Source organism: Mycteria americana, chromosome 2 (genome assembly GCF_035582795.1).
Source record: "Mycteria americana isolate JAX WOST 10 ecotype Jacksonville Zoo and Gardens chromosome 2, USCA_MyAme_1.0, whole genome shotgun sequence".
In the NCBI taxonomy this organism is placed as follows: domain Eukaryota; kingdom Metazoa; phylum Chordata; class Aves; order Ciconiiformes; family Ciconiidae; genus Mycteria; species Mycteria americana.
The window spans coordinates 113,083,010-113,109,302 of NC_134366.1; the positions used below are offsets into that span (position 1 = coordinate 113,083,010).

At 33.5% G+C, this 26,293-nt stretch overlaps 1 protein-coding gene across 1 annotated transcript in view; it reads left to right on the top strand.

Moving 5' to 3' along the window:
- RTTN (rotatin) overlaps positions 1-26,293 on the top strand; it is a 90,254-nt gene that overhangs the window by 12,352 nt on the left and 51,609 nt on the right. Inside the window, exons 10-25 of the mRNA XM_075494294.1 lie at positions 2,535-2,650; positions 5,764-5,934; positions 7,310-7,522; positions 8,778-8,890; positions 10,052-10,178; positions 12,411-12,536; positions 14,649-14,765; positions 16,615-16,754; positions 16,992-17,163; positions 18,248-18,347; positions 20,052-20,140; positions 22,863-22,980; positions 23,261-23,357; positions 24,241-24,309; positions 24,677-24,865; positions 25,955-26,194. Of these exons, the coding sequence (XP_075350409.1) occupies positions 2,535-2,650; positions 5,764-5,934; positions 7,310-7,522; positions 8,778-8,890; positions 10,052-10,178; positions 12,411-12,536; positions 14,649-14,765; positions 16,615-16,754; positions 16,992-17,163; positions 18,248-18,347; positions 20,052-20,140; positions 22,863-22,980; positions 23,261-23,357; positions 24,241-24,309; positions 24,677-24,865; positions 25,955-26,194 (2,197 nt within the window). The remainder of the gene's footprint in view (positions 1-2,534; positions 2,651-5,763; positions 5,935-7,309; positions 7,523-8,777; positions 8,891-10,051; positions 10,179-12,410; positions 12,537-14,648; positions 14,766-16,614; positions 16,755-16,991; positions 17,164-18,247; positions 18,348-20,051; positions 20,141-22,862; positions 22,981-23,260; positions 23,358-24,240; positions 24,310-24,676; positions 24,866-25,954; positions 26,195-26,293) is intronic.

Here is a 26,293-nt window from a genome sequence, read left to right on the forward strand (position 1 = left end):
ACGTTAATGACTCCTGGCATCTTCTCTTTTATTTACAATGTAAACCTGCAGAAAATGTATTTTCTATCTTTTCTGTTTCTGGTGCATGTCAGTTCAAATCTGCAGAGTTAAAATATAGTGAATTTTTCCATCTCTCAAGATTCTTTCTTTGCAGCTTATCATAGAACTAAAAGAGTTTCATTTTCAGATGAAGTTGATCTTTGTTTCTCTTGCCCTCAGTTTTTTTACACTTTTTAAACTCTACTAGATCATATTTCTTCTTTCTTCCACTGTGCTTTAATGAGACATAGATTGTAAGCAAACTAATATTTTTATGCTGTTCCCATTGATCTGAAATCCTGTGATCTGAAGGCACACTGTAATACTGTGAGACAGTGACACACAGTTACACACTGTTTCTCATGGGGTTATATTTTCTGAATTGTTTTCTTCAGTAAAATTGAGGCACTTTTACTAACATTATTATCACCTTATATGATAGATTTTCTTCTAACTGTTTAAATTACTGGGTAAAGGAAAAACAGTAAGCTTACTGTAAAATTTGCTTGCTTGTATTTTACAATTTAACGTATATTTCAGTTAAGCTCAAATTCTGTTCCTTGTGGAGATGGTCGTTGGAATTTTTCTTCCTTTGTGCTGACCTGTCTTGTGAGTGAAGTCATTTCACCAATCAATAATGGTGTGGGTTGTGAGGTTTTTGTTTGTGTTGGTTTTTGTGATCAGTTTTAAGCTACCATACTTGTCTGAAGTTCAGTGTTAATACTGCATGTCTTAAAGACAATTATTTAAATCTGAACAGCAAAAGATTTGTTTTACAGTCATTGATTATATCTGTCTTACTGTGCATTTAGTAATAATGAACTCTTAGCACATACTAATTGCCACAGGTGTTGGGAAATGAGTATTTTGGTGGTATATTCATGTAAGAGTATGGTGAAATGAACTTGCATGTCTGTAGATCATGACAGCTACAGCAAAGCATTGTTGCTCATGTTATGTTTAGTTATTAGCTTAAAATATTTCTGAAACTATAATGCAAATTAAAACCACCATTATTTAATGCTTGCATTATAATGGAGAAATTTATTAAGTCACCTTTCAAATGTTTTAAGCACAGAAATTTAATTAAGAATTTGCAAAATAATTGTGAAGAGAGAAAAAGTGCTTTTTGGAGTTTTCAGGCATATACTCTTCAAATTGGCAACATTCTGCCTAAAATAAATGGAAAATAGCACTTCTGTGAGGTAGGAAAAAGCAAGCTTTTAAAAAGGCCCTGTGCCATTCTCGGCCATATGCTCACTCAGAGCAGATCACTTAAGCTGTAGATTGCATGAGCTGTGGTCATTGTCACTACATATATAGTCACACACACACACATATTTTTTTTCCTGAAGTATATCAACAAGGCTTCTACAGTGTATAAAATCTACAGGAGAGAAAAGCTGACAAAGAAATTAATGTTCAATCATAACAAGCAGTAGAGCTTGCTTTTTTTTTAAACAGATTTTGAAGGACACAAAATTTTTATGGTAGTTAAAAAATAAATTGGAAATTCAATGGTGTTGTGTGAAATCCATCCATGGTTTTAAATAGAAACATACCATCAACAAGTAACTAAGCCAACAGTTGGACTAAATCGAGTATTTGGGGGAAACTGTCACGTATGGTTCCCTAGGATGCCAGACAGTTTTGGCATCCTCTGTTGTATGAGGTTGAAAATATTTGGTCTGGCTCCAGATATTCTGCCTTGTAATTCATGAAACCTTCTAGCCTTTGACTGCTTCTCCTCTATTGTCTCATTATCTGGGGACATTAGGGGGAAGTTTTTATTTGTAGTAAATGTAGGCTGTAAACATTTAAGCTCAGGCCAGGTTTCTTTGCAGCCCCGTGTTCAAGCATAAAACTGTACAAAGTGTAAAAGTCACTAATAGGCAAACCAGATTAGCCTTGTTATTGAGAGATACTGAGTCAGAAGGAGCAATGAAAATTAATAAATATTAGCCTAAAAACAAGGGAGGAAAATCGTTATGGAGAAAAGTACAAGTGGATAAAGTGGGTATTCATCTCCTTGCCTTTCAAAAGAAGATCTCAACCAAATAATCTGGGAAGAAAGCCACTCCTGCTATACCAAAAATGCGGATTAACAGTAACAGGTAATATATATGGAAGATCTGTAACCTAGCTACCTGGGTGGGGGAAATAAGTGACTTTATACTGGACTTCAAAGAAGTCCAGTAATTGGATTTACATCTGTAATATAGTTTATGTGGTACTATAGGATTTAAAGAAATTGAGTCTTTTTTCAAGCATATGATTGCTTTAATCTCTTCTATTGTGATTTTGGCTAGTTGTTGTCTTCTGTGATTCAGAGCTATTGGTGGTTGAGGGCAGTTAGCATTAGTTTAGTGGAAGTGTATAGGACAATTAAAATATCAGAATTTCAGATTTGGAATAATCCCTTGTTCAAAATGGTGTTTTCTGAATATCATAATATAATATTTTGTCTGTATTTGAATTTATCCTCTCATTTGTAGGCAGTAGGAGAGTGACAATGGAAGTTCTTGAATTGCTTGTTGAAGACCTGTTCCTTATTAGTGATGCTATTTCTGAAAATGTTTGGGAAGATGATAGCCTTTTTGCATTGGAATTGGTAAGATTTTTTAGGCTTTGATCAGCTGTATTTAACAGTCTGCTTTTACAAGCTTCTGACATTTTCTGCAGTGATTCATATACATATCTAATCTTCTGCTGAGCTACCCTTTTGAAAATCTTAAATAGTTTATTACTAGTTCTATCACTGGCACATTCTTTTTATTTTAAATGTAAGTTCTTTCACCAGAAGATACTTGAAGTTTCACCTCAAAAAAAAAAAAGTAATGAATTTTGTCTTGTAGAGAAAGGCTGTTAAGCAGCCATTGAGAGAAACGTGTAGGGAAGGGGATCTGAGGGGAAAGTACTGACTACAAACGTTGGAGACCATGTAAATGCCATGTAGATTGGAGACCATGTAAATTGGAGAGATGTAAATACAACTTTCACTTTCTCTACTCCTTATAAACTATCTGTTTAAAATTAGGGAGATAACTGTTTAGATCCAAGACTGGAATTGTAAGATACATGGCATCCATTTCCTACATAGGACCTATAGATCCCTGCACAGATTTCAGCTATCCTTAACTCTGTTGCTTAGCTGGGAAAGAAAGAAGGCTTTTTGGCCCAGGAGAGATTCAAAGTGTTAAGGTGCTATTGACCAAACAATTTAAATTGCTGGAGATACATACCTGAGCACAGTTGAGAGTTGTTATATACATTAAATATCAAATTAGTAAATAACAGATGAAATAACAATGGGTTACTTGCTTTTTTGAAGACAACTAAAAACTGAAACATAAGCCATGGCTTATGCACGTAACAAACACATCAGAGTTACAGACTGAAACTTGTCTAAAAACTTAAGTGTAGTCTTAAATGCACGTGACTTAAGTTAGAATTAATGAAAATACCACTGAATATGAAACTATGGTATTGCAATAATTATTAATTAAAATATTACTGTAGTCTTCCCTGTTCTCTATTTTACAAATTATAATATTGATATTATTTATAGGACCTAGCAGTGAATGAGAACTTTTTTCTTTGAATTTAGTGTACTGATCTATCAAAATCTATTATAATTGATCAACATCAAGTCAGTACTGAAGATTCATTGCAGAACATTTAATGAGAAGCTTAATATAATCATAGAATCACAGTCTTTTGTCATAATCTTTTGTCTAGTTGTTGTATGACCTGAATCAGTATATTCCATTGCATATAAATCTGTCAAACTACAGTAGAAACTGTGAGCATCATCACATGTGCATCATACTGATTGTTGTTAGTAGAATAATGTTTGTTTCCAGGCTACAACAAGCACAGCTCTGCAAATAAGCTGGGTAATTGTATACAATTATATTGATTAAAAAAAAAAAAAAAAAAGAAGCTTTGCTGATATAACTTTATTCCATTAGTACAACTTTGAGATTTATTGGTAAAATACTTTTCAGATATAAAATTCACCTCCCATTGAAAGTTATGAATCTGCATCAATTTGTAATGCAGAGCTGGATTGTGCAGTGTAATTCAATAAAGCTAATTTGGATGAAGCAATTGCAAGGCAGGAGATAAAAAAACAGCTCTTCATCTTTCTGTTTGAGTGTTTGAGTAAATAAAAATAACTGAATAGACAATTTTAGGAAACAACCGTTAAACTTACCTTTATATTATTTAGTATTATATCAAATAAAATGTCTTTTATAAGAAGTAGACTGTGTTTTTAGAGGAGTTAGGCTTCGGTGCTTAGAAAACATGCTTCCTCTTTGTTTTATATTAGCTCCAAGGGAAGGAGGTCATGTGTCTCCTTTCTAGGAAACTTGAAAGCATTTCTTGCATAACTTTATTGCTTTATGTTTGTTTGTTTATCCAATTTTAAAACTCTCCACTAGAATATCTTTGTGAAAAATATGTACTTTGGAAATCCCATTCAAAAATACTTAAGTTTGTAACTGTATGTATTTCACCTATGTTTTTATGCTTCCTTTCTCCCAAGTGAAGTTTTTACTGTTTTTCAGTTTTGTCATGTGTCCTTAAGTGCAGTTTGATTCTGCCATGTCAAAAAGTTAGATACTGCAGATTGCCATAGCCCCTCAGCTTTTCTGGATTACTAGTTTTGAGATAGTCATCCCTGTTTCAGGGAGAAATAAACTTTTTGAATCTACTGTAGATTTGAGACTCCAGGGTCTTGAAGCAGAGGCTCTTCCTGCCTCGGCAAACTGTAGCAGGGTGGAGAAACTTACTTTTTTGAACTCCTGAAGATGAAAATGAATCCTTTTCATCTTACTGTGTAATAATGTGTGTTGATAATTACTTTAAAAGACTGATTTGATTTAGTCAATTGCTTCTTGTCATTTTCCTCAACTATGTCGAGTCAGATAAATAGTGCTTAATTGCTTAACAGTGAGTGTCAATTTCTGGAATTAATAAGCTAAATCTCACATGTGCTACTGCCTTCTTAATTGTTATTTAGCATTCCAAAACTGGCAACTGAAATTAATTCTACCTTTGTTCTAGTGTCCTTAAGTACAAACCTGGCTTTTTCAGGTCACCAAAATTCTAGAAACTAATTTTGTTTTTTCCAGTGCCAATGAGCTGGATTTATCCAAATGATAGTGATTCTTGAATAGGATTTTACATAATCTGAGAAATGTGCTGCTGTTTCCTTTGAGAATGAATAGGCATAAAAAACATTTGATGTTCTCAAAATTTGGATTGTGGGTTGATGGTGTGGGAGGTTTTTGATGTTTCTTATTTTGTGTTTTGTTTTGTTTTTTTTTAAGGTAAAACCTTATTAGCAGGTTCAAACCAGCTCCTAATATTTCCATGTTAAAAGTGAACTTCAAAATAGTTAAAATTCCAGAAGTTCAAAAGTGTAGTGAGCAGGAATTAAGGGGGGAAAAAAAGGGGGGGGAGGGGGGAGAGTAACCAGTAATGGGTAATTACTGACCAAAGTATTCAGAACTGCAAGTGAAGGTAGAGTGAGGTCTAGAACTAATGCACAGTTCTGTTCAGATGACAGACAAAATGCCATGTATTTTGTACCATTCTTGCATTTTCAAATTATTTGTTAAATTGTGTTAATGATGCTATGGGTGCTGTATAAACACTGTAAAGATACAGTAGTGTTTCAATTATTTAGAATGATTGTATTTCTGATTTTGTTTTCAGAAAGACAAATTGCTTCTGGTCTTTGGTTTGCTTGGAGAAACTATATTATATCACAAAACCAATGTAAGTGCAGAGCAGCCCGAGGTGATGTTGGTGCATCACAGAATGGCATTTATTAGCATTTCACTCTTCACTGTTAGACTGCTGCAAATACTTCTCCCTGTAGAAAAGGTATGCCATCACTAATTTTAAGTGATTGTCTTTTGGTTTTGCATTTTAAGAGGGCAAAAAGTGATACCTTCCTCAGTGATTAATACTGGGAAAATAGCCACTGGACAGAGAAATTAAACTGGTTTATGGCTGATGTGTAATCACATAAGGCAACTTTGTCCGTTCTACAGGTATCAGTGCATTCTACAAAATCTTCTGCAGATTTCAAGTCTTCAAAAATATTTTTAATACAGTTTTTTAATTAGTTTTTGAAATTCAATGTTCTTTTTCCTCCTATAGTGTTTTTCTGGTATGATGCATGGTTTGCAAAGCTATGCTGCCCTCTGCTTGTTTGTAGTATGCATGCAAGTAAGACTAAGTAAGACTAGAACTGCATGTTTAAAATCATCGCTCTTAATCTGATGGAACATAGTAAGCAATTATGTTTCATACATTGTACTGATTTTAATTATTCTTTGCTGCCAGTGCTCTTTAAAAGAAGTTCTGTTGTAGCTCTTGAGTTGTGGGGTTTTTTTGGTTGGTTGGGGATTTTTGTTGTTGGTTGGTTGGTTTGGTTCCACACCCCCCCCCCCCCCCCCCAAACAATTCCGATGAGGGCGTCTGATGTTTAGAAGATTTTGTGGGATGGAAAGTGTTAGAAGATGTTTAAACCTGTATGGGTTTACATTTTTTTGGAACATTTTTTATTACAGTGTAGCTCTTTTTTAGACATTCTTCAAACTGAGTAGTAGATTGATTTTCAGTTACAGGCTTTTTATCACAAATATTAAGTCTTTTAATAGAAGTAGTCTCTTGTACCTTCAAATAAGTGTGGGCATACTAATTTAATGGCTTTTTATAATTTTTGTCTTATGTACATAATACAAAATCTCAATTCTGTGTATGACAGGAGTTGGAAAAAAGTTACTGTATTTGAGGTCAAAATTTTGGTTGAAGGAATACTGAACACTTGCAGTAAAAAACCCCAAAACAACAACAACAGAAATCCCTGTTCTCAGTATGTGATACTAGTATGTGGAATTGTAGACAGCTTTTTATTAAATACAGAAAGAATTGTGGTCTGTGTATTCTCTGCCATCTAGTGGTTAGACAGTAAATTGACCCTGGCCAGTGGTGTGTGTGGTTGTTAATGCTGCGGCTGGATCATACACAACTTTTGTGACTGGTTGCAGGTCTGACATTAGGACTGATATCTAATGAACTCTCACTTTTTAATAAAAAAAAAAAATCTTCATATAGAACTAATATGATATGTGTTTCTCTAATTTTTAAGTAGCAGCTGTAGTGATTGTACTAGTTGAATGACTGCAAATGCTGTTGTTGGTTTTACTGTATTTTCAGACTGTTATTCTGACAGTTGTTTTCTTTTTCAAAGGCGAGTAAAGTTTTACAAAAGAGTTTGCTGAATGCTTTATTTCTTCTCTCTCTGGACGTGTCCTTCTCCTTGGAATACCCAAGCATTCATGAATCCATTGCAGCCTATCTGGAGCAGATGAGTACTGAGAACTACAGTATTTATAAACAAGCTTCAGAAGCTGTGTATTCGATCGAATGTACTTGTAGCTTTATGACTGAAGTTCATAAGAAGGTGTGGAATTTTATTATATAAAATATTTTCTGTAGGCAAATTTCTTTCCTCCACTTTCCTTTCTCTGTGGTAAAAACTATAGTCTAGCATAGCCAAAGAAAATCCATAAGTATGAGTATTCCATACCATGTAAGATGTAGTTAATTTAGATTTGTTTTCACTAATACTACTCATAATGTTTGTAAAAATCTTATCCTAAGTAAAAACAAAGAAATAAACACTTGGAGATTGGAAGTGGGCACAAGACCTTTTATGGGCAAAAAAGTAAGAAAGAAGCAAATACTCTAGATGTATAGTGTGTGTATATGTGTATGTGTGTGTATGTATGTTGTCCAGTATTTAAATAGTTCACAAAATTTTAATTCCCAACTACTTGGCAATTGTAGATCTAATAAACAGCTACTTCTAGACTGATATTTGTGTATTTCACTTTGTTATGAAGACAAGTAATATACTTTGCTTTATTAGTTAAGAGATTCTAGCACGGTACTGAAATATTCTTCTCCATTATCCAAATGGACAAGTAATTGTGCAAAATACTTGCTTCGCTGATACTAAAATAAATGAATAAAACCCAGCAATATAAATGTAGTGCTATCTTAAATCTGAGTTAATCTATCCTTTATATAGGCAGGTTCTGAACTTAAAAGAAGCAATCAATAGTTCGCTCATAAAATACTGTTTACAATGAAGTTAACTCCATCAAATTTAAATGGCTCATGTTTAATGTATTTGGTAACCAAAAGTATGAAGACATATGTATTTAAAGAGCAAAGTGTTTTTTTTTTTTTAATTTAACATTAATAGTGAATTGTTCAAAGTTTAATAGTTAAATCTTTTGTTATACTCTTCTTACATAAAATGCATATTGATTTAAAAATAATTTGATCAAAAGCATAAAGTATTCAAGGATGAGTCTATTCTTGGGCATTTTAGAAAGTGTTTTGAATAGTTATAGTGTTCATGCTGTGACATGTTAGACGGACATTATTCCTATTGATTTTAATAGAAGTTTATTTGGACTCAGCAGCTGAAGGGTTTTCGGCTCCCAGGACTGGATTCTAAAATTTATTGGTTTGAAATCTATTGAATTTGTTAATCAGGTTAATTACAAATTTCTCTGTGAAAGGCTGAACCAAACCCTAATTAGCAGATATATTAAATGATGATAAATTCTGCAAGATTATGCAATAACATTGTACACTTTTAATACTACTAATTCTGATAGTTTCTTTCTCTTCATTTTACTTCTCAGGGGGACAAGAATCTTTCTGAATTAGTAGAATTGGCAGATCAGGCCTTGAGTAGTCTACCCTACCATCAACACTTTCCCTTGCTTCAGGAATGCATTGACATATGCTCAAATATGTGAGTACATTAGTATTTAAAACTCTTACTTGAGAAAATATCATCTTTTTTTTAATGGATAAACTTTCTCAAGCAGAAGCTCAACTTGTTTATTCCCTGTATTTGAACAATTGTTTCCTTTTAGCCATTGAAAGGTCTCTTCAAAACAATTTGTGTCATTCTGTGGTGGATTTCTTGAAAATTGAATTTCAGGTGCTAAAAACCTAAAGTTTTATTCTTTTCTATGTATAAGCTTTTATGATTTTGTATATAAAGTTACTATGTGATTTACAAAGAAACAGCCTTAAAACACTTTGACCTGTCTTTCAAACTTTTAAAAAATTCCTTTGTTCCAAGTGTATTTGTGTAACTTTTATTTTACTTTCAGAAATCCTAAAAGACTTATTTTATTGTAGATGCATATTACAATACAGCATCTCATTTATTAAACAGCATGTTTTTATTGCTTTTTAGATTTTCCATGTCTCTAGTTAGAGAATTTAAGTTACCCTGTGGTGCCTGGAAAAGCTCTGTATTGAACACTTAATTAGAAATACAAAATCTTATTTTTATACTGATTCAGAATTTGACTTTAGGGATTTTTTTCAAAGGAAAGTACATTTAAGAGCTGTCTAATAAATGTTTTTAAATTATGAAATGTCAAAACACTTTTCACTGTTCTAATGCTTTTAGAATTAATTATTGTTTGATTACTGTTTCAGGCAACAGGAAATTCACTTCAATTTTTTAACTAACATAATTCACTTTGTGATAGTGAGATAGACTTTTACATCTACAAGGAAAAAGTTCTGAAAGCATAGAATTTTTTTTATAATCATATACCATGTTCTAAGGAGCCTATTGAAGCGCAATAGAATATTATTTCTTGAGATGAACATACATGTTTGTCAGGCTCCTAATTTTGATGAAAAGCTATGGTCTTTGATTACCTACATGTATAAAAAAAGTAAATAAATGTACAAATGTGAAGATTGATACTATGATTTTGGCGAATATATTATGATTTCTGAACTTTTGTCTGTCAAGTAATTTTTCAGGATGTATACCCCATCAGGAAGTACTTTTCAGAGATTATCCTGAAATTTAACAGGAAAATTTTTGTAGACATCTTTGGGTACTGTTAAATAAATAATAGTTAAATTAATTATTTTTCATTCTTAGTTGGAAGTCTGCCGAGGCTAACTCATTACTCCAGGCTGAGGGTCAGAAGTTGCTTCTCTGTCTCTTGTCTCATCCTTTGCTGAATATAAAAACTGAAGCCTATCACTGCTGTTTGGAAGTGGTTAAGGTTAGAACTAATGCTTACTTAATGCTCTTGGTGTTGCGCTAAATAATGCATATGATATGATTTCCTCATTAAAAGCATTTTTAATGCAAATTCTGTTTACCATGTTATATGCTGTGAAATCTGTATAGGCCTGGGCTTGCTGTTTGCTCTTATATTTTTGGTAATAAATCTACTTGGTTAGGTTATACTTTGGGTACTGCACTTCAGAATTACAGGACCTGTAGAGCGGGAAAAACAGTGACTGACAATTTTATTTTTTTAAAAAGGATTCTTAATAATGCTGGTCACTTTGGTTTTTTTTTCTGCTGTTATACAGAAATATTTCTATTTAATTTTGCTTTTGAAAAGCATTCAAATATTCAGTTTTGCTTGTCTGCTGAAATGAGGTTTGTAGAGTCACAGACTTGTTTGGGTTGGGACCTTTAAAGATCATCTAGTCCAACTGCCCCTTTCACTAGACCAGGTTGCTCAGAGCCCCACCCAACCTGGCCTTAAATGTTTCCAGGGATGGGGCATCTACCACCTCTATGGGCAACCTGTTCCCGTGCTTCACCACCCTCATTGTAAAAAATTTCTACGTTATATCTACTCTAAATCTACCCTCTTTATTTTAAAACCATTACCCCTTGTCCTATTGCAACAGGCCCTGCTAAAAAGTTTGTCCCCATCTTTCTTATAAGACCCCTTTAAGTACTGAAAGGCTGCAATAAGGTGCCCCCGGAGCCTTCTCTTCTCAGTTGGGGCTGAACAACCCCAACTCTCTCAGCCGTTCTTAATAGGAGAGGTGTTCCAACGCTCTGATCGTTTTTGTGGCCCTCCTCTGGACCCGCTCCAACAGGTCTGTGTCTTTTCTGTGCTGAGGGCTCCAGAGCTGGATGCAGTACTGCAGGTTGGGTCTCACCACAGCAGAGTAGAGGGGCAGAATCACCTCCCTCGACCTGCTGGCCACGCTTCTTTTGATGCAGCCCAGGATACAGTTGGCCTTCTGGGCTGTGAGTGCACATTGTTGGCTCATGTCCAGCTTTTCATCCACCAGTACCCCCAAGTCCTTCTCCACAGGGCTGCTCTCAATCCCTTCATCCCCCAGTCTGTATTGATACTGGGGCAATCCCCAGCCCATGTGCAGGACCTTGCACTTGGCCTTGTTGAACCTCATGAGGTTCACATGGGCCCGCTCCTCAAGAACAGATTGTATTCCCTTCATAGTGAGTTTTCACTTCCCTTTGGTTTTTTTGTTCAGTTTCTTTTTCTTTTTTTTTTTTTTTACATGAGCAAAAATCATTTTGAGTTGACTGCTTTTCTGCTTTTTGCAAGGATGTTTACTGAAGGAAAAATAAAACAATAACATATTAATAAAATACTGACACTTTCAGAATAAATATTTTTACCTAGATTATGCTTTAATTGCTTAGACCTTATAAAAATATGAAAGAAAAATACCTCTTTTTTTGTATAAAAACTTGGGTTGTGTTTAAGAACACCTAAGTCCTTTTATGTACTCATTGTTTTAAAACCGTAATTTGTTGTTGCTGTTTTGTGGGGGTTCTTTTGTTTTTTATTTTGTTTTATATGGATATTTTGTCACTGCCTTAGTTTTTTACAAAGATAGCCCAAGGGATAAAGAGTGTGAACTTCCTAAAAGTATGGCTGTACTCTGTGTTGAGAATGGCAATGTCATATTCATCAGGTCATTTTAGGTATTCAGTAATATTGGCTCACAATAAAAATCACTTTTCTATTTTGATATAATACTTTGTTGTAATTCTTATTTTCTGTAATGGACATCAGCTAAACTTATTGTGCTTATAGCACAATTCACTAAGGTACAGAGATGCTGGAGCTGGTCTTTCACAAAAAAACCCTCTATCTCCACTGAATGGCACTTGTATCTTTTTGTGAGATTTTTACCTGCCTGTTTTAGGTTTTGCTTATTTTTATGTAATTCCAAACAACATATGAAGTTTGTCTAATTTATTTTCACTGTTATTTAAGATAAAAACAAAATTATTTTGTATTTCTTAGTCCTGTGTAGCAACAGGAATTTTCAATCAGTGATCTATAAAGATGGTGTTTCTTCTAGGGCTTTAATGTTTAGCTTTTAGAACTGTAGTCTTCCAAACTGCATGGAGAAAGCCTTTCACTGGATGACAACTTCAGGCAGTCTATGAAGCAAGATGTAATAGTGGTGACTATCTTGAATTTTAAAACTAACCAACTTTATTTTTACTGAAGGACTGTTTAGGTATTCATAATATTGCAAAGCCTGTGTCTTCAGTCTGCCACGGAGTACATTTTCTTCTTCATCCAAAAGTCTTATATGAAATCTGTACATTTGGCCTTCAGGAAGATAAAAATGAGGTACTGTGTTTAGCAAATATATTTGTAAGTTGATGTGCATGCAAAGTAGGTGTTGATATTCTCCATGGTGGTCTGAGGCTTACCTGAAGTTTTGACTACATATGGTTTATTGTATATAGAAAAGCTATGCAAACAGTGATGTTTGCATAGCTTGGTAAATGGAAAGATTTTTTTAATGATGAATTTGGAGACAAAATAATGTTTTATGTAAGGGATGCTATTAAATGTAGTAAAGACTAATGAAAAATGAAATAAGCTATGTTTTTTAATATTTTCCTGTAATATATTCAGCCCTAATAAAATGTGCATATGATGAAATAGTATGTATGATGCTTCACATTTATGGAAAACATGAAGTCTCAAGTCTTCGTGAAGGTGGGATGACTTCTGAAATGTGTGCATTGGTTAATGAGCAAAAAGACATTTTAAATCTGCAATGTCTTTGCTATAAAAATGTATTTCATCACTACAAACACGTCTGTGTTTAAATTTAATTACCTGAGTATTATAGAAGCATTTTATAGTATTCTAGAATAGGACCATGTTTCCACTGGGGTCATTTATATGCATGAATGCTGAACATACATCCAGTATTTCCTAGCTTACATATAAAGCTAAGTAGGGAGTTTTGAGAGAGGGAAAAAATTAGTTATGTTATTTGTAACTACTTTATAGCTGATCTATAAGGTCTCTATGGTCAGAGGGGCAAGAACATTGACTAAGAAATTTTTATTTACTTTTTTTTTCAGCTTATCTCCTGAAACAAGATTTTTTTTTTTTTTAAACACAGTACTGTGCACAATTTAGAAGTGATTTTTTTAGATGTTAGCATTTTAAAAGGAGAAGTAAAATATCTTTGATAACGTGCTATGTATTTGTATTTGTACTTCGTATGTAATGTATCTTTTCCAAGGAAAGCATTTATTTTGTTTGACTACTCCCTTGGATACCTTATTAAAAAGCCTGCCAGTTTTCTCTTTTAGTGATTGGTCAAGCATAACAAATATACTTCAATTGATACTGAATTCAAAAAGATTGTTGAGACAGAGAATGCATATTTACAAAATTATCTCATTTTGTTCTCTTTTACCTTATAATGCATTCTTCTTATTATATATTCTGTAAGAAGAATGAAGATCATATCCAAGCATATTTTTTTTACTTCTTGGATGTATATCTGCTACTTAAGTTTTCATAAAGCACCAGTTTAATCTTTCAGGCATGTGACAATGAGAAGAAATTGAGAAGAACCTTGATTCCTTAAGATTTGCTATGTGATTTTTACAAATCCAGTCCCTTAAAGATAGACTAGAGTGATATTATTAAAGGCTGTTCTTGTTGCCTGGGGTAGAGGATTTTTAGCTCTGGCATAAAATGTAGGTTTTTAGCTGCTAAAGGTAGGTGTTTTTACATTATGTAAGGAAGAGTGAATTCTGAGAAGCTGGTTTTTTCCCTCTGTTCCCATTGTAGTAATAATATTAGCTTGTAAATACTTTAATATTGCATATAGTATACCTTACATACTGTATACAGGATACATTAATACAGTGTAAGTGCCGTATCATATACTTTTTTTCCTTTTTGATAAAGAGGTTCAGATGAATTAATGTATAATTTGAAATATTTGGCAACCTTCTTAGTTTGACTATTTTCGTCAAGGAAGTGAAATGGCCGTGTAACAATCTTTAAGTCTCTTTTCTTCCTGTATCTTCAGAAGCATATCATAAAGACTGGGAATGAAATGCCCCAGAAATGTAGGGTCAGGAAAGAAAAGAAACAGAATTTGTTTTACCTGCAGGATAGAGGGACCAATAGGTGTATAACTTGAAGTAATGGTTTATTTTATGTCAGAAAAGACAAACCAGAGTTCTAAGGGGAAAATGATTGGGTGCTATTTAGGCAGAACTATTTGTATGTTTTCTCCGAGAGGCTTTTCTAACAATTTAATGTTTAGTGTGACTGACAATTTAAAAGTAGCGTTCTGCAGTGATAATATTTCGTCTGTAGATCCTCTTTGAGATGTTTTTGCCTAACATTTCCAATTACAGCATTGGCAAACTGACCTAGACACATCCGTGGTTGCATTAGTTTCTTTTTTTTGTTATTGAGCAGGTGAACTCTACAGCCAGGGCCATTCTGATGCATCTATTGCAGGGACGATTAGTAATGGAAGTATTGACTTGGAACAAGTTTGTTGAGGCCCTCTCTCCTGTCATTCCTGTTTTACAGGTACTTCTAAGTGCTTTAATCTGAATTTGATGTACAAAATCACGTAAACAGCAACACTATCAAGTTAAACAGCAAACAGAATATTCACCTAAGTAGCAGGTGGAAAATAGATTAACAGTAATATACCTACAGACTTGTTTTGTCAGATGTGAAATATTTTATAGGGGTCCTAATGCCAGTCAAAGTTACTACTTTGAATTTGTAGACAAATTTTAGCCCGGTATTACTAGAATGTGAAACTTCAAAATGTTGTAGTAGAAATCAGCAAGTATTGACTGGGACTTAAATGGTTTGAAGATATGAGTGGATAATCCAAGTACAGATTAAAACATTACATGCTTTTAAAAATTAGTTAATAATTATTAGAATGTCCCCCATATCTTAAATTGTAACTCCTCTGTGATGGTTATATCGTTTTCTGATCAAGTATGCACTCAATAAATAGCAATAGGTGTAATTTCTGTATATTTTGATGTTTGGTTTTTGATTTGTTTGGTTCCAACATTATTAGAAGTATCAACAGTCAGTATTATCCTTAGACCTTAGTCTTCATATCTGTAACAATGTGCAAATTTTCTTTTCGCTATCTTTACTCTTGGCTTGATCTAATGTGAACTTTTGCCTTTCTCGGTCTGATTTTCAGCCTGATTGCTCCATCCAAATTCTTTATTGTTTTTTCTCTAGTGCTAGAAATTTCCCTTCTATGATCTGCCTATACTCTTCCAGGTTAGAGATTTTGCTGCGCCTATCTGATGTCTGTTTTTCCCGATGTCTGTTTTTTTGCCTTATTTCTGTTTTTTATTTAACTTAGCCAATACATCCAAGTACTTGGAAGTATACTTTTTGTCTTTTTTTTTTCTCCAAAAATATCACTCTTGATAATTATACCTACTTATTCGTATCACTGATATATATTCATTCGTTGCCTTCACCTCAGGATTACCATGAGTTGAAAAAAATGCTTATATAACTTAAGCCCTTACATAAACTGCACAAAAATCAAGGCAAAAATGGGGAGTAATTGCAGATGAGATGGGCCATGAAATAGAAGGCTCAGACAGAAAAATATGCAGAGGAAGTACACTGAGAAATTGAAATTGGTGGGAGAAAGCTTATGTCAGAGCTTTCTTGCCCAGTAATATCAGCTTTTCTGTGTTGTCCACATAGATATCTTCCATTCATATCCAAGATTAGGTAGGTGGGAGGCTAAACATGTGAGAGAGAACTTGTCCCGCTCTCATTTTTGTGAGTAGAATTTTCCTCTATAATATACCCTGTAGTGGCTACGTACAATAGATACTTGAGCAGAGCATACCGGAGGCCTACATTTACCTAAATGTAGGTAAATGTAAGTGTATAAAATGCCTTGTATTTTACTCTACTGTTGAAATGTTTGCACTATCATTCCTTGACATAACTGATTCTGGTTTGTCTTGGTTGTATGTGAAAATGCTTTGACTAAATATCTGAAAATAGGTAGGATTTAATGTTTTGAAGTCATTTTCTTGTAGGGACTGAATTTGAAATAAAAACTGACCTCCAGAGCAGCATCATGGTAATAGATTGAAGGGTAAAGCTTCAGGTCAAAGTCCCTCTGGGCCATGTAAAAATCTTTATTTTGATTTGTATACAGGATAATTTATTAATTTTAAAAATTGTTTTTACAGAAGAATATTAATCTGCAGAAATTGAATGTTTTCTTAAAAGTTATTGCTTTTTTTGGGAGGGTGTTGCTCCTTCCCCACCCTCCCTTAGCCCCTAAAAGGGAAATTACCTTGTCTAATTTGCTAAGTTAGTAAGTGGATTTTTTAAATTTTGGACATTTTTTTTGGTTGTTTGTTTGTTTTAGGGTTATGCTGACACAAAAGATACACTAGGTAACTGTATCCTCACTTTGAGTGAAACAACCTCTGACAAAGGAGAGGGTATTCTCCCTAGAACTACTAGACTGCGGGCAGCTCTGCGTCTTCTCTTCTCAAAAAAGCAGTTGTAAGTAATGTCCTGTAGTGTTTCAGCACGTTGTCTAATGTTGATGACAAAAATGTGTACACTAAAAAACCAATTGATTATTATGCAGTGGGTTGATTTGAAAGGTAGATTAATCAATATTGAGTTGAGTAAGTACTTCCCCCCCGACTGTATTAATTTTATAAACTAATTTATTTTTAACTATACAGCTAAAGTTTTCCAGTATGAGGACTTTATTTTAATTGTTTACTCCTACAGGGTTCGTTCTGTAGCACTTAAACATTTAACATTCCATCTTTTGAATGAAGAAGGGGCAAACCTGAAACGCCCGCATCTGCATGGTAGTGTGCTTTCCAGCATTTCAAACTTATTTGTTATAGAAAGAGCTATTGAGCTAAAATTGGATGGTAAAACGGAGTCAATATTTAAGGTGAGTAAACTCTGTCTAAATATTGTATCATTGATCAGCTCTTCTACCTGCCCAGTCACTGAAGTTATCACTTTCTGAAGGTTGGAATATGTCATACAAATTGGCTTGCTTCATAAAAAGAAATCTGTTGATATATTCTTTCCGTGTAAATTTAAACAGTTTTTATGCTACCATATACAACAATAAGAAAAGAGTTCCTTCTTTCTTTTTTTTTTTTCCCCTCTCTGCAGATAAATTAACAGCAAGACTTAACTTGAGTACAGAGAGCATAGGCGCGCTCTGTTTACAATTTCATTGTGCATGGGTAGAGTGATTTTTCTCACGTAGACCTTTTTTCCCCCCCAAAATAAATTTTTACTGGAACAGGCACAAATAATTTTTAAGATGAAATATTCTAAAACAGATTACAAATTTATGTCTGTGTTTTCTGAATATTGCTGCTTTCGCAAAGTGAAAAACAAATCACAAGTATTTGACCTATGGGAAAACTTATATCTCTTTTTTGTTTTTTCCTTTTTTATCATCTGCCCTCCATTCTCCTTCCTTCTTTACGCTCAACGCTTTCAGATTTAACAACATGTTAAACAAATGCTAAGATGCTTCCCCTCTGAAAAAAAGTATTCTGACCACTCATTGTACACTTTATTTATACTCTTCCGCTAGATCCTTCAAAAAGTTAGGATCTGAAATTTGTATTGATATGTAGGATTATTTAAATTTCTCTAGCCCTATTGCCATTAAAAAGTCAGTCCCCTTCACAGAATTAGAAGCATGTTCTAGCATTTCTGTGTAGTGTTGAGCTTTCTGTAGTCCTGCATAAATTCAGCATTATTTGTTAGAAATCTGCTAGTGTTGTGCAGTAGAAACTATTGTCTTGTTATATTCTGCAGGTATTATTAGACATTTGTTTTAAAAAGATTATAACCGAATCCTTTCTTCTTATATGTATGTGGAATCTAATCAAATGCATTCCAATAAGGAATTATAGCTATTTTTATTTTCTACTTTCTGTTAGGAAATTTGGCTTGTTACCTTGTTTCATAATAGCATACCGGATGTAAATCTAATACAATTTTACTTTCAGGCAGAAACTATTGAAAAGCTGTATGACATCTTGACTTCTGATGCTGTTGACCTAGTTTTACGGAAGTCTGCAGCCGAGCAGCTAGCTATCATTTTAGAAGGTAAAATCCTTCAGAAAATTTGAATTCATGTGCAGATCATTGCGTGAGCTTGCAGTTTTGCTAAGTTTTCTGTATGTTTCTGTTAAGGGTACTTTTTGTAATTTTTATGTATATTGTTGGACCAGAATTTTAACAGTATTGTGGATAATCTACCAATTCAAATAACAAATTAGTTTGTTGTTGTTGTTGCCCTCAAGAAGAAGAAATAGTGGTCTTACCATTTAAAAAAAACAGCTCCCTTGTGTAATGGAGGATTAAGCTGAATTCTGTAGGAGGGGTTTTTTTTTCCTGCTTTTCCTTTTTAATGTTTGTCAAGTTGTTGGTCTGTCTCAGAACTAATGGTGCTTCACATTTTTTGGTATTGCTAACTCAGATACTCAGTCTTGAGTGAGGGAGGCGGTGGTCAATGTAAAATATATATGTGTATTTGGTGGTGGTGTACTTTAATTAGGAAAGTTAATTCTTAGATTACACAGGCTAGCTTAAAGGGATTTTATACTTAGTGAGGAATTTCTTCTATCATCCTGAATTTCTTCCTCCATTTTGAGTTAGCTTAAGTGGTAACTACAGTTACAATGGATTGAAATGTCATTTGTGTGAATGAGCGTTCAGTAAACTCCAGCTAAGCTTCCATGATTATAACGTCTTTCAGTATCAAGAGGTAGACTCCCTGTGGCATTTCATCTAATATGTTTGCAAGGAAAGTGTTCCTCTTTTCACTCTTTATAATTTAAGTGATTAATCATAAATTTGCATCACAGGTGAGTTTTTTTTATAATTGTGTTGCTCACAGGGGGATAAATTATGAATTCTGGTAAAGAAGATCTGATTGAATTAAGACACAAGTGCAGTCTTGCATATAGCATTATTTGGCTCAGTGCAGGGTCATAACTGTAGAGTTTCAAACCTGGCTGTTTGTACTGTACCTACTCAAACTCTGATTCAAGTATGTTTTCTTCAAGGATCTCAAATCCTAATGATAGAACATAAGTTTTTCACCATGGGAAGGTGAGGTCTTAGATAATATTAAAATTAACATTTTTGTTGTCAGAAAAATGATCACAAAAATGAGAAAATGTCTACTTTGTCTTGTAAAATAAATTTAGTTATGGCTGCCAAAGTTTTCAGATGTCAAAAGATAATATGAAACATAACATAGGATGAAATTGTAATGGAAAAAATGCAGCTTTATCAGGACAAATTTCATATGAAGGATCACTTTATAATTTTTTTAAAAAAACACCAACAAACCTAACCAACAGAAATGACATGGCTTTTTGTTGTTGAATATTGTTAAACCAGATGCTCTGAATTATGAGTTTAGGGGAAAATACTCTCATGGTGATTGAGTTTTTGTAAATACCATTTTTAGTTCCATATTAAACTGTTGAAGATTTTAAATATTACAGGTGAAATCCTCGTTGGACTGAAATTGAGTTGCACAGGGGATCACTGTAATTGTGGAACATAAAGTGCTTATGGGAAGTTATGTAAAATATTTAAGAGTCTACTGTTCAAGAGGCTGCTATAGTCAGATAACAAGACTTTGAAGAGGCTTGCCTTGGTAGAGCTATACTTGTTCTGTTGATTAGCAATTTTGGAAACTTGTTCTCAACAGCAAGAGTTTGTGATCTTGCAGAAAGAGGTTTGATATTAAATTGGTGCAGAACCAGTGTTTCTTACTATCTTTTGTTTTTCCTACAGATACCAAAATGCATGGCACTGTGAAAAAGTTAGGCATGATAGAAAAGATTTTGGCTTACCTTAATGAATGTATACATGTGGATGGCAAGGTAAAACTACTGTTATAAGTTCTTCTGCAAGCATTGCACAGCATGACAGTAGTAGGATTTGGCTTTTTCTGCACTTATAACACTAATTTTTGTGCATTAATTCTGCACAGAACACAAATGTTTAGTAACCATTGTGATTGCAATATTTATTTTGTCTATTATATTTTTTTATAATGCTAAGATTCTCTCAGTGAAAGAAGATTGGGTTGCCTGCCTGTAAGAATAGTTAGCCAGAGAACTGTGTTTGGTGTAGTTCAGAAATATACCAGAACTTCCCTGAAGCTTTCTCAGTAGAGACCAAAAAAAAATTTTTAATGACCTTAAAAAAAAAAAAAAAAGTGTTATATTGTATATCATAGTCTCTAAATTTAAGTCCTGAAGCAAATTACAATTAAAAATGAGGAGATATTATCATAAATGGGAATCTACGTGTCAGATTGTGTTTCAGGTATAAGTAATTTTCTGACCAATAGAAGATCACCTCACCAGGGAGAGTCTCAGGAGATAAGATCACATTTAGGCTTGAGCGTATATTTGTTGTAGATGACCAAACTTTCTGGTTTTGTAATATGTCTAATCTGATGCTTGAATTTTTCTGAAATTCATTATGTGAAAACATTTTATGCAAGCTTATTTAGGCTGTAAGTTGCTCATCATCACTTCACTGGATAAACTTTTTGCATATTTCTTAGTTTGCTTGCATAGTATTGTTACAGCAGTCCAACAGTCCAAACCTTGAGTTATTTTAAGAAACCATGAGAATTTTTATACAGTAATGACTTCTTTCCCAAAAATATACAAGAGAAAAGAACAGCTTGATACTTAGTGGAATTCCTCTTATTTGTCAAATTAATGAAAATCACATTCTTCTTTGGTAATGGCAATGTGTTTTTCCAGATTATCAGTATCTAAAATTATTTTACCCCTGTAGCATTAAGGAATGTCTAGTCCAGTTTATGATAGCTTGTATACGAGTACTTTTGTAAACCACTGAAAGCCAGTTGGAGAAATTGAAATATTGGGTTCTTCAGGGTTTTTTACTTCCTTTTTTTTTTTCCTAATGTCAATCTTTTATTATCTTACCTTTTTTAGAGGTACAGAGTAATGCAACTATTGTTTTGTTTTGTTTTGGATAGTGAGTAGATATTAGCATAATTACTTAATAATACAGGAATGCAAGCATGGGAAATATATTGCCTTAAGCAGATCCTTCATAGCCAGTTAAAAGTCTAAGATAAACTTTATTTTCAAGTCTTTAGCCCTTTATAAACTTTAATTTAATCCAGGAAGGGCACAGGCAACAACTCTCTAGGGGATGTAACACCTTTCTTTTACAATACAGCTTGTGGAACAGAGGCTCTTTATACCAAACAGGATGTTCAAACTTTACATGATGAAAGTTGCAGAGTATTTTAGAGGAGAAATCTAAAATTGCACATGTCGAACAATGAATGGTTTAGATCAAGTCAGCAGGAGAGTGTAAGCCAACAGCTGTATATGAAATTCTACTTCTTCAGGTGCTAGCATTCAGAAATTTGTTTGTTGGCTCTGTGTTGATAGAAGTTTTGGATCCCAAATGGTCTGCTCTGTAAAATAACTAAAATGTTTCCTCTGCAAAATGACTAAGCAATCTTACTCCTGTCTCTTGAACTCCAGTAGAGGTCCCATCCTTATCTCTCTCAAGCTCTGACAGCTCAAACTACTTCCCAAGAAAATGAGCTATCCACCAGAATAGAAAATAAATTAAGTAGGAGCACTGCTTACCTCTTGTTTGATATAGCTTAGTCTAAACACAAAGTACTGCTAGTTTCATTAGGTCAAAGAAAGACCACGTAGGTTTGACTAAATAAGTCATTAGGACACCATTCTGAGAGGATCTAGCCCAGATTCTGGTTCCCCCCTCAAATATTTTTTTTTTTTTAATTTTATCCTAAAATCAATAGAAAAGAAAAACAAACAAAAAAACCTTGCATGTTCTTAGAAAAGTGGCTACCAAGAAAACGATAAAGGACGTAGCAGATGGAAAAAGCACCATTTAAATAAGGCTTTATATATAGCTGTGCAAAACACTCTTTCCATACTAAATAAGCAGGGCTTTTGTTTATTCAGTATTAAATTAAACTCTACTTGGTGATGCAGTTTACAAAACAAGATTTAAAGGCAGAACCTCAGACAAGCAAAGTAATGGTACTGTGAAAGATATACTGTCTTCTCATTCTTAGGAGCAGTGACTTTGGTCATATTTTTGGCCATTCACTGATACTTTAACTTTTAGCAAGCTGCTTTCCTTTCTTAGGTTTCCTGATCTGAAGGACTGGAACCCAGAAAAGGAATGGGATACAATAAGCTATTTGCATTTAAAAAGAAATGAATAAGCTTATATGCTTGTAAATATTTGGGTTTTTTTGGAAATCCTTCAGCTCACATATATGCTTCTTGAAAATATGTGTTTTGGAAGCAAATGTTATAATTGTGTTATGATGCCAGAGACCAATAAAATGACCATCAATTACTAGTAAAATAAAATGTGAAGTGAATAAATATTTTCTAATGAATATGCAGTTATCATCTGGATGAAATGTGCTTGTCTAAGAAAGTTCTAGGTATCTCTACTATAAATGGTGGAATGTATTGCTTCATAACATGACAGCTTGTATTAAGCATCTCATAATAGATTATCCTAATTGTTATCTGTATTTAATTTTTTACTCTGTTCCTGCAGCTTATGGAATCCGTAGTGTTACCATGCTTAACACTCTTACGCAAACTTGTATATGCTGATCCAGTTGTTCGTCTATCCCTAGCACAGCAATCATCTTTACTGCTTTTGCTATTCAGAGGTAAAGATTCTATTTTGACTTTAATACGCATGTGGAAAGAAAATGTGTGAAATATAGTTAGATGTTTAACCAAAAGCCTTCTTAAGAACCTTGAATCACTTGAGTCTCTAATATTTAAAAGATAAATCATTGTGTGCTAGTGTTACCCATGTTGCAGCATCTGTTGAAGATGTTGGCAAAATGACTGTGGAAATCAGTTGTTTTCAACCAGTGTCCTTCTATGTATTATTAAATGTCAATGTTTTCCTAACACATTTTTAAATATCTTTATTTTATTCAGTTTCCCTGATATTCCAAAATGATCGTGCTGTTTTAACTGAAACTACAGTATTGCTTTGTCTTCTGTTGTTTGATGAAGTAGCAAGAACAGAAACATGGTATGAAAAAACCAGTTATTTAATGGCATATTCTCTAGTCAAAATTTAAGGTTTTAATGAAAATAAGTTTATATGTATATCCAAACAAATTATACTCCAAACATTTATATATCCAAAATTGCATATTTGTAGGCCAAACAAATTGTTTTGATATTTGGGTTGCATGCTGTATAGGTCTACTTGGCGTATTTTTGCAGTATAGATACTTTGTACCTCAGTGTTAATTTTAAGTTTACTTTAATTTTCAAAAAACCCTGATTGGTCTGTAATCCATCTTTTCCATAAATGGAAACTACACAAATCAAAGAGTTAGCTGTAGGCATTTTTTAACTTAATTAGAATTCTCCTATTTACTTTGGCTTTTAAGTGTAGCAGTTGTCTTTAAAACAACAGACCTCAGCTTATGATATTTTATTATTTGAAATTTGCATATACTTCAGAAAAATATATGCTTTTAGAATTCACACACATGAAATATACTGAAAAGAATTATAGCGCATATTTTTTTCTCTAATAGAAAAAAGGAAACAAACATGTGCTTTGGTATGTTATCTTTGATTTCATTTTTATGTGCAGTACATCTGCAACAAATATTCTGTATGTGTGTGATCTAAGATCTATCCGTATTGCAAAATCATGAAGAAACACTGTTTATTATACAAATTATTCATCAATGGTTTACTAAACAGCTAGCTGGAGGAAAAAATACAGGTATATCTGAATAATAAGTGAAATACAAATGATTCATCAATGGCTTACTAAAGAGCTAGCTGGAGGAAAAAATACAGGTATATCTGAATAATAAAGAAATAGTAAGTGTAGCATTAGTAGAAAATTGAAGTTTAAAATTAGGGAATAATAACTATAACTTAATCTCTTGCAGGACTGATAGCATAACCAGTAATGATACTGGCCTACCTGCCTTCAGTTTGCCTGTTGCTGTTGTTAGAAGGTATGGGTGAGTGGGGTTTTTTTGTTGTTTGCAGGTTGGTGGTTTTTGTTTGTTGTGGGGTTTTTTTTGTTTGCCCCTTTTTTTTTTTTTTTTTTTTTTTTTTTTACAGTTAACTTTGCTTCCTTCCATTTGTTGTCCTTCCTGAAGTATGGAGGTGGGAGAATGAAGGGAAACATTAGGGAAACATTTGATGTTAAATCCAAAGTTGTCTGCATTTTTAAACATGGAGTTTTTTCTCCAAGTCTCTGTTCTCTGAAAAAGAGTTTCAGAAACTTTATTTGCAAATTTAAAGGCTCATCCTTGTAGAGCATTTAATTAAAAAAACAAAACAAACAACCACTTTTTTTTTTTTTTTTTTTTTTTTTAGGTATCATGTCCCAGTCAGGACCACTGCTCATCATGTAGTTAGTCCTAATACTGTTGTGCTGCTATTGTCTTCTGAGTGTTTGACTATGAAACCTGTGTCAGATATGCTTAAGATGGCTTGGAATCTGTCATGGTACCATGGGATTGAAAACCTATTGCAACTGATAAATTATGAGAAGGAAGCAGAAACGTAAGCCATTTTATCTTGATTTTAAATCCCAATAGATTTCAATTAAATAAGTGTTCCATCAAGTTTAAATAGGTTTTCAACTTCAAACAGCAGTTCAAGTTGTAACTGGTTTGAGAATGCTGTCTTTTTCAACGTAAAGGATCGCATCCCAAGAGACTGTAGACATGTTGTCACAGCTAATGTTTTACCTAAATTGCATTTATACATGAAGTCTAGAGCTTGATCCAACTTTTATTGATGGTCAGACTCATTTCAAACAATTTTAATTGGGGTCTATGGCTGTTTCTTTGTAGTCATTGTGGGTTTTTAGGGAGCTGCCTTTTCTCCCCTTTATAGTTGCATGACTTACTTTTTCTCTTTCTTTCCTTGAGGATTTAAATTTAAAATAATTATTCTTTTTAATGGTAATACTAATTATAGTATATAATGAAGAAAATTCCCTTTACATCCCTTGGTTAGCTCTTGATTAAGCATCATTTCTCTCTTTGAGACTATTTTGTATACAGAACTCAACATCTTAGAAGATTCTTGATTTAATAGAACTGAAATGCTTGTATCTATATCTCTGTCCATCTTGACAATTTTTCAGTTTTTGCTTGTGTCCCTTAAGGAGTCCTACAAGTTTTATTATTAAATAGTGTTGTTCTGAGCCATTGGAAACTTTGCAGTTGTTGATTTGATAAATCATTTTAATTTTAAGTTCCCTCAGGCAAAAACACAGCAATCTCTTAAAATAGGAAAATAGTATAGTCCAAGTGGCCAACATTTACAGTAGTGTGGAGGAAAAGTTCATTACAAACAATGTGAAGAGCACCTTTCAAATAACTTTTTGAGAGGTGCCATTTTTCCAAAGAACCCAAACAGCTCAGGATTTAAATGCGGTGGGGTTGTTTGTTATTGTTGTTGGTTTTAGGGTTTTTTTGGGGCAGGGGGAAGGAGGAGAAAGGATTGGTTAACAAAAATAAATTTTTAAGGCAATTTGTGTTTTGTCTTCTCATTTGAACTGGGAAGTGAAGGAGTCAACACTCACTGAAATAGTTTGTAAAGATACTGGCTGTTAATGATTTTTTTTCTTTTATGCCTTTTCAGATTTTTAGACTCACTAAAACTATCCTCAGAAGACATTCTTATACTCAAAATAACTCGCACAAACTATGGACTGCAGGATTGTCTTAATTCAATCATTAAGGCAGTATCCCACAGGGATGTTAAGGCTGCTCTCACTAGGCTTAGTTTTTACGTTCTGAATGACAGACTTGCATTAAAATGCAGTTCCGGGTCTTGTAGAACCACTTTGAAGAGCTTTGTTTGGCAAAAAGCAATAAATAGGTAAGCATAGTGACTACAGAAATCTATTAAAGATTATGATGCTTAAATTGTAAATTTCCTAATTTTTATATTTTCAAATTTATGGAATTGATTGTCCAT